Genomic DNA, 9,064 nt, shown 5'->3' on the forward strand with positions numbered 1-9,064 from the left:
AAAAAAAAAAAAGAGTTTGGAAATTACTAACCTCAAGATATCTAAGCTGAAGAGTACAAAGGGCTCCAGAGAGCTAGATAAAGTTTTCCAAGGCCATGCAGTAAACCCAGCTATCCTGTGACAGCAGACCTTTCCCTCCATTGCCTCCCTCTCTCAGCTAGACTAGAGCAACTGGAAGTTCCCATACTTGGAAGGCATCTCTATAAGGTACACGTGACTTCTGACTTGCTGAACAGCTCAAATCATTTATTATCAAGCCAAGGTGACCATCTTCAGGCCTTTAGGACTGCTGGGGTCCTGGGAACCTTACAGTGCATTCTGCTTGATCCTGACCTTCTTGGGCTTGATGTTCATGCGTTTCCAGACTTCGGCTGTAGTGCGGTCTGCTTTGGTGACCCCACTGAAGTCGAATGTAGTGATACGGGGCAGGGTGCACAGCACATATTGCCTGTGGGGAAAACTCGGGCTGGGGGCCAGCCCCCCGTCCCTTCCCCCCCTCTGGCCAGTTGCTGCTGTCTTCCCTGACTGCAAGGAATGGAGGGGTTTGAGTATACTTTTGGGGAGATCAGGTTTACTCTGACTGACACCATGAAATGCCTAAAGGGCTGCTACTCCCTCCCAGGATCCAAGCAGGACAGAAGAATGGTCTTGGATTCTTGTTGCCCTTCTCCTTTTCCCTCAGGGGAGCCAGCTGGACTCCCGTTCTAGGGCAGGGCACTTACCTATACCCCTTCTCCTCCTCTATGGGGTTTCCATGGAGTGTTAGACTTCGGAGTCGAGGGAGGACAGCCAGCTTGTTCACCTCCCCTAGGCGATGGATGCTGTTGCCATGAAGATAGAGGACACTCAGGTTGAAGAAAGTTGCTAAGACCTGTTGGGGAAAGGAACTGAGAGCCAGGCTGGACAGGACTCTGGATCTGTGCTCAGGAATGACTGGGCAGAGATGGAGGAACTTGGGAAACAATTGCCCTCCACTCAAACTCCAAAGCCATACTATATGACTCTAACCTACTTTCATTTACCTTTCAAAAGATACAGGGGAATCACATTGAAATAGAGGTGTCATCTGAGAAGTAGGTGGTATTGGCCTAGGTACCAGCACTAACACTGACTTGCCAGAAGAATGGGCTCCCCTACCCCTCCCTGAGCCTTCCTTGCCCCTTCACTGAAGACTTTTCCAGCTTTGGTGACTTAAGATTCTATCACAGTAAGAGACCGGAATACATGCTAGGCACAAAAAGGAAGCTTTTAAAGTGCAAGATAAATTTAGGCCAGGTACACTGGCTCATGCCTGTAATCCTAGCACTCTGGGAGGCCTAAGTGGGAGGATCACTTGAGACTAAGAGTTCCAGACCAGCCTCAGCAAGAGCGAGACCCCATCTCTAAAAATAGATAAATTAGTCATGGTGGGTGCCTATAGTCCTAGCTACTTGGGGGGCTAAGGCAGGAGGATTGCTTGAGCCCAGGAGTTTGAGGATGCTGTGAGCTATGAATGTCACTGTACTCTAGTTTGGGCAACAGATAAGACCCTGTCTCAAGGTAAGAAAAAAAAAAGTTAAATTGAGATCACTACATTGGGGGAACAGTTCCCAAATCATGCCCTAGCTCTTTTTTTTTTTTTTTTTTTTAAGACAGAGTCTCACTAGGTCACCCTTGGTACAGTGCCATGGCGTCACAGCTCACAGCAACCTCAAACGCTAGGGCTTAAGCGATTCTCTTGCCTAAGCTCCCAAGTAGCTGGAACTATAGGCACCTGCCACAATGCCCAGCTATTTTTTGTTGTTGCAGTTGTCATTGTTAGTTAACTGGTCCAGGCCAGGCTTGAACCTGGCTGCCTCGGTGCATGTGACCACTGTGCTATGAGTGCCAAGCTATGCTCTAGCTCTTTTCCTCTTCAACAGGGATCCAAACTGGCCATATATTGTTTATTTCTTAAAATGTGAATCTGAGTCCACAGGACAGCACAAGACATAGTAGGTGCCCAATAACAACTACAGTTTTGTTTCAGCTTCCAATGTGCCAGTTGGTTTTCATATATTTTCATTTAATTCTCACAAAACCTTTGTGATGCTGGCATATTGGGTATCCCTGTTTTTCAGATAAGGAAGCTGAAGTTTTGAGAGGGTAGGTTGCTCACCCAGAATCACACTGTAAGAGGCAAATCCAGGATATGAAACCTACATCTGTGTGACCCCACAGCAGTGTGCTTTGGACTGATCATGTTGCCTCACTACTTCTGTGACACCATGTGAGGCTGGGGACCTCTCCCTCTGATTGGTCTCCTAGGGCTAGAAACTCACAGGGTCAATGGAAGTCAGGTCATTGAAGGACAGGTCAATCCAGGCCAGGTTCTCTGGGTAGGCTAGCAGCCGTGAAACCACCTGGTTGAAGTCTTTCAGGTCATTGAGGACGTTGTTATTCAGCCACAAAGACTGGGTCAGCAACTTCCCCGACTTTGAGTGCTTCAGTGGTCGTAGCCCTGTTCTTGGCTCCTCGGTTACTAGATCTGTGGAAACAAATTGAGGCTTGGGGATGTTTTTGCTTTCCTGGCCTTTAGCAGCTGGGAAGGGACAGAACTAGAAAGATGAGGAGCTCAAACTGTAGTTGGAGGGACTGTCAGGGCCATACCTTGTGCTTGAGACCCTATCCCACAAGCCAGCAATCAGAATACGGTTTTTTTTTTTTTTTTTTTTTAAGACAGTCTCACTCTGTTGCCCTGGTAGAATTCTATGGTATCATAGCTCACAGCAACCTCAAACACTTGGGCTCCAGCAATCCTCTTGCCTCAGCCTCCTGTGGAGCTGGGACTACAGGTACCTACCACAACCTGGATAGTTTTTCTATTTTTATTTATTTATTTTTGAGAGAGTCTCACTTTGTCACCTTCAGTAGAATGCCATGGCATCACAGCTCACAGCAACCTCAAACTCCTGGGCTTAAGTGATTCTCTTGCCTCAGCTTCCCAAGTAGCTGGGACTACAGGTACCTACCTGTACCTACCAACACCAGGCTATTTTTTAGAGATGAGGTCTTGTTCTGGCTCAGGCTGGTCTTGAACTTGTGAGCTTAGGCCAGGGGTCCTCAAACTTTTTAAACAGGGAGCCAGTTCACTGTCCCTCAGACTGTTGGAGGGCTGGACTGCGGGCCCTGGAACGAGTCGGCTACTAAGCAGGACAGGCAGCTGGCGGGCCAGATAAATGTCCTAGGCAGGCCACAGTTTGAGGACGCCTGGCTTAGGCAGTCCACCTGCCTGGGCCTTCCAGAGTGCTAGGATTATAGGCGTGAGCCACTAAGCCTGGTAGTTTTTCTATTTTTAGTAGAGAGGAGATCTTGCTCAGGTTGGTCTTGAACTCCTAAGCTTAAGCAATCTACTTGTCTTGGCCTCCCAGAGGGTTAAGATTATAGGTGTGAGCCACTGTACCCACCTCCCAGAATATGTTTGTACAAAGGGCCAAGACTTCTATCTCAAAATCTTGGCTTTCCAGGTCACATGGTCTTATGTCTGTTGTATCATTGGGTCTTCATATACCACCCCTGTGTGGGGTTGTGGTGGGGCAAAACCACTCCAATTTTATGAGGCAAATAGAAAACCAGCATTGTTGGGTTTGAACTAAAAGATAATAGTACAAAATCCACTTATCCAAGTGTAACTGGGCAAAGAGGGTCCAGCTACCTTTCACTGTAAGCCAATATGCAGAGACCGGGATAGGTCCACCAAACTTTGTCAGAAGGCTGGTGATTCTGGAGAACAGTGAGAGTAGCCTCTCTAAGACTGTTCTGTTCTTTTTTTTTTTTTTTTTTTGAGACAGAGCCTCAAGCTGTCCCCCTGGGTAGAGTGCCGTGGCATTACAGCTCACAGCAACCTCCAACTCCTGGGCTCAAGCGAGTCTCCTGCCTCCGCCTCCCAAGTAGCTGGGACCACAGATGCCCACCACAACGCCCGGCCATTTTTTGGTTGCAGCCGTCATTGTTGTTTGGCAGGTCCGGGCTGGGGATTCGAACCCGCCACCTTAGGTGTACGTGGCTGGCGCCTTAGCCGGTTGAGCTATAGGCGCTGAGCCGACTGTTCTGTTCTTGACTGTTCTGTTCTTCCATTTCCAGAATGACAGTTTTATACATGAAAGTTCAAAGTAAAAACCATGTTAACCCTTATCTTAAAAAAAAAATAATCAATATAATAATCTATGACCCAAAATAGTAGTCCAATTCAAAAGTTAATCTCCTAAATCAATTGCCCTAAACTACTCAAGACACACTTTTAGGTTAAAGCTGAATTTACAAAACAGCAAAAATGGGTCCAGTGTCCTCCCTGCCTTCTATCAACGTTGAGCACCTACAGGGTGTTAGACATTGCACATAGAATGGTGAATAAAACTCACTCTGGGAACTCAGGGAAGTTACCAAGGGAAGCTGAAGCTTGAGCTAAATCTTAGTGACTTAGGCAAAAAAGGGTTGAAATGATGTAACAGTATAAGCAAAAACGTGGGTAAGGACTGTGTATACAGGCACTACACACTGCACATGGGAGACAAGGCAAAAGGGAATAGAAGCCCAGTCTTAAAGGTTTAAATGCCAGGCTAAGGATCTTGGGACTTAAAGCTGTAGGTGATGGGAAGCCACTGGAGTGTTTAAAAGAGATTGTTCAGGATGGTAATCTCAGCACTCACGGAGGCTGAGGCAAGTGGATTGCCTAAGCTTAGGAGTTTGAGACCAGCCTGAGCAAGAGTGAGACCTCATCTCTACTAAAAATAGAAAAACTAGCTGGGTGTCATGGTGGATACCTGTAGTGCCAGCTACTTGGGAGGCTGAGGCAAGCGGATTGCTGAGCCCAGGCGTTTGAGGTTGCTGTGAGCTATGTTGCCACAGTACTCAACACTAAGGCAATTGAGTGAGACTATTTAAAAAAAAAAAAAAAAGTAGGATTGGTGCCTATAACTCAGTGGTTACATGCACCAGGGCTGGTGGGTTCGAACCCTACCTGGCCTGGGCCTGCTAAACAACAATGACAACAACAACAAAAATAGCCAGGTATTATGGTGGGCCCCTGTAGTCCTAGCTGCTTGGGAGGCTGAAGCATGAAAATTGCTTAAGCCCAAGAGTTTGAGGTTGCTGTGAGCTGTGACGCCACCAGCACTCTATTGAAGGCGACAAAGAAAAAAAAGTTTATTCAAAAAAGAAAACAAAAAGGTGACAAAGAAAAAAAGTTTATTCAAATTTTTCATTTCAGAAAGATCATTCTGAAACTTCAGTGTGGAATATGGACTTTAGGGGGTGGGTAGGACCAAAAACGAATTTGGTTATATAAAGTCATCCAAGTGAGAGATGAGAGGAACACAAAATTAGCATGATTTGACTGGATGAAAAGGTAGAATATTTAAGGGTGGCACCTACCTTTTTTGTTTGGGTGACTGGTATATGCTAGTTTTATTAACTGATAAGGAATTATAAAGGGAGAGATGGGATTGGGAAGATGATGAATTTAGGCTTGGCCTTGATTTGAAGTTCCTATAGTACAAAAGGTAGAAAAACCAAGTAGGCAGTTGGATATGAAGATCTGAAGCACTGGAGACAGAGACTTGAGAATAATTAGCATAGATAGTGTACAAGTTAGGGAAATCGATAACCTTCCTCATGGAAAGTAAGGAAGGTCAAGGAGGAAGGGGGGGACATTAAAAAGTTAAATGATGAGGGAAGAACAGGTTGAACCAGAGGAGAACAGTTTTAAAGATCTTCAGGGTGCCTATAGTTTACAGGATGAGTAAATTGCAGAGAGATTAAAGACTTAAAAGTAATTTTGGCAACTCAGAAGTAATTTTGGTGACCTTGGTAAAGGCTGTTTCAATGGAATAGCAAGGGCCTGAGGGCAGAAATTGAGTGTGAAAGTGAATAGAAAGTAAGGGAAATCAAGCTGATAGTCTCCACAATGTCCTGAGGAAGAGCAAGGATACCCTTAACCCTCTATCCCCCATTGTTTTTTTTTTAATTAAATTAAATTAATTTATTTATTTATTTTCAGTTTTTGACTGGGGCCCGGTTTGAACCTGCCACCTCTGGTATATGGGGCTGGCACCCTACGCACTGAGCCACAGGCACCACCCCCCATTGTTTTTTAAAATGAGGTTCAGAAGGAGGATGGGCCTTGTCTAAGTTCACAGTCAGTGGCAGAACCAGAAGTAGACACTAGGTCTGGCTGAGGTGACTATATTTTTCCCACTGTCTCTAAGCCTTGTTACCAGTCTAAAGCTAAATGTGGGGAAAGAAATATTTAGTATTGCTAGCCAGTTTGTCTCCATTCTCCCTTCAGCTCTCTTACTGGACATACTTCCCTTCTACCTCTACCCAACATTAACTTCCTCTTTTCCTCTTTGCCTGCAAGTCAGGCAGCACCCACCAGATGGCTCTCTGCCTTCTGGTGTTAGTGGACCCAGAGTGGGGTTTGAGGTTGCAGGCAGAGAGAATACTGAAGCAGAGTGCCCCAGGTCATTGAATAAACTAATCCTGCCTCCTTCCTTACACTTCATGAGAACTCTGAAATGAAATAACACAAAAGAATAAAAGTTAAGGGGCAGCACCTGTAGCTCAAAGGAGTCAGGCACCAGCCCCATATGTTGGAGGTGACAGGTTCAAACACAGCCCTGGATAAAAGTTAAGGTCAAAATAACTTCAAATGATAAGGCACCAACTTGAGGAATGCCAGCAAGTATAGGCTGATCCCAAGCTCCAAGGGAGCTACTGGTGGGATAGAATTGCCTAAAACTCCAGACTACCTGGAGCTGCTGCCATCAAAGATGGAATGAGGTGTCCAGGCTGTTATAGGTTACTGCTCCCCTAATTCCACCAAAGCACTAGACATCACCTAAAGATCTGTTAAAGCTTTCTTGTTCAGAGTAAGTCAAGGCAGGCCTGGAAATTGGACCACAAATATCAATACCCAGTGAACCGAGCAGCACTTAGCTCCAGGAAGACCAAACCAAGATCCTGTCTCCCTATCTCTGAACTGCTATTGCAACCTTTTCCGTGTGCCTCCCCAGCAGGCAGGAGTCAGTGGGATATGAAGAACTTCCTTATATCATCTCTAGTCCCCATAGCGGAAGGGAATATGATATGAAGAACTTCCTTATGTCATCTCTAGGCCCCATAATGGAAGAGGATAGCAGGTGTGTATGGTGGGGGACTCTTAACTGTAGGTATGTGGGAAGTTAGGACTATTGGGTAGGTGGTAGTATAGATTAGATATCTTTTTTTTTTTTTGAGACAGAGTCTCACTTTGTTGCCCTCAGTTGAGTGCTGTGGTGTCATAGCTCACAGCAACCTCAAACACTTGAGCTCAAGTGATTCTCTTCTTTCAGCCTCCCAAGTAGCTGGGACTGCAGGAGCCCGCCATAATGCCCGGCTATTTTTAGAGATGAGGTCTTGCTCTGGCTCAGGCTAGTCTGGAACCTGTGAGCTCAGGCACTCCACCCACCTCAGCCTCCCAGAGTGCTAAAATTACAGGCATGAGCTACCACGCCCAGCAAGATTAGATGGCTTCTAAAATCACTGCCATTTTAGATTCTATGATCCACATACTGATTAATTCAGCAAATAGTACTCCAAGTACTCCCAATTCTAGTGTCGTGTAACCCCAGCTATATATAAATGTTTCAGAAGCTCTGGGGAACCTGAAGGGACTGAGCCTTTTGGAGTATTGATGTACCTCCCACACTTAGCAAAGAGCGTAGTGCCTGGCACTGAAAGAGTAGGAGAAAGACATATATGTACATAAGTGCTTGATAATAGGCAGTCAGTAAATACTGAATTGTTAAATGAAGGACAGGGCATCGTATGATTTGTGCTTTGTGCCATTCCTCTGAGGACTCTGTAGAGGACACAGTTACATCCTCTTCCTCAGAAATGGGAGATGAGGTTTGGGGTCTGTGGCTCAAGTGGCTAAGGCACTGGCCGTATACACCTGAGCTGGCAGGTTCAAATCCAGCACTGGCCCGCCAAACAACAATGATGGCTGCAACCAAAAAATAGCCGAGCATTGTGGTGGGCGCCTGTAGTCCCAGCTACTTGGGAGGCAGAGGCAGGAGACTTGCTTAAGCCCAGGAGTTGGAGGTTGCTGTGAGCTGTGATGTCACAGCACTCTACCAAGGGTGACAGCTTGAGACTCTGTCTCAAGAATAAAAAAAAAGAAATGGGAGATCAGGAGTTTGAGATCAGGCAGAATTCCTAGGATAGGAACGTGGGTAGGAGATTTGCTTCCCTCCTGTCTGTCACTTCACCTATCTTGTATTTAGCTATTATATAGCTAAAAACCCATGGACTATATCAATCAAAACTGACAAAATACCCAATAAAGAACTATTCAATGGGCTGCGCCTGTGGCTCAAAGGAGTAGGGCTCTGGCCCCACATACTGGAGGTGGCAGATTCAAATCTGGCCCTGGCCAAAAACTGAAAAAAAAAAAAAAAAAAAAATTATTCAGCTTGGCGCCTATAGCTCAAGTGGCTAAGGTGCCAGCCACATACACCAGAGCTGGTGGTTTGAATCTGACCTGAGCCCTCCAAACAATGACAACTACAATCAAAAAATAGCCGGGCATTGTGGCATAGTCCCAGCTACTTGGGAGACTGAGGCAAGAGAATCGCTTAAGGAGTTGGAGGTTGCTGTAAGCTGTGATGCCACAGCACTCTACCCAGGATGACAGCTTGAGGCTCTGTCTCAAAAAATTATCCCAGTGGGTGGGTGTGTCCTCATCAAAAACCAACATCAATGATTCTGTGGCTGATGCTAACCCAAGAAGTGCCCTAAATCCAAGCCAAGGCTAGTAACATTTGCCATGTTCCTGAGCTTAAAGGTGGCTACCTGAGAGAAGACCAAAGCCAGATAACAGATCTAGGACAGACTCGGCGCCTGTGGCTCAAGTGGCTAAGGCACCAGCCACATACACCTAAGGTGGCGGATTCGAATCCCCAGCCCGGGCCCGCCAAATAACAATGATGGCTGCAACCAAAAAATAGCCTGGCGTTGTGGCGGGCACCTGTGGTCCCAGCTACTTGGGAGGCAGAGGCAGGAGACT

General features: G+C 46.2%; 1 protein-coding gene across 2 annotated transcripts in view; it reads right to left on the reverse strand.

Annotated features, from left to right (window-relative positions):
- Window positions 1–224: 224 nt before the first annotated feature.
- LOC105886357 (leucine-rich repeat-containing protein 51) overlaps window positions 225–9,064 on the reverse strand; it is a 21,329-nt gene continuing 12,489 nt past the window's right edge. Inside the window, exons 3-5 of one of the 2 annotated variants that reach the window (XM_023510774.1) lie at window positions 2,301–2,506; window positions 723–871; window positions 225–448 (exon numbers count right to left, since the gene is read on the reverse strand). In XM_023510774.1, the coding sequence (XP_023366542.1) occupies window positions 307–448; window positions 723–871; window positions 2,301–2,506 (497 nt within the window). In that variant the 3' untranslated portion in view covers window positions 225–306. The remainder of the gene's footprint in view (window positions 449–722; window positions 872–2,300; window positions 2,507–9,064) is intronic. The other variant, XM_012803536.2, reaches the window with a different exon arrangement.

This window comes from Otolemur garnettii, unplaced genomic scaffold (genome assembly GCF_000181295.1).
Source record: "Otolemur garnettii isolate 467f Iridium unplaced genomic scaffold, OtoGar3 scaffold00001, whole genome shotgun sequence".
Classification (NCBI taxonomy): Eukaryota; Metazoa; Chordata; class Mammalia; order Primates; family Galagidae; genus Otolemur; species Otolemur garnettii.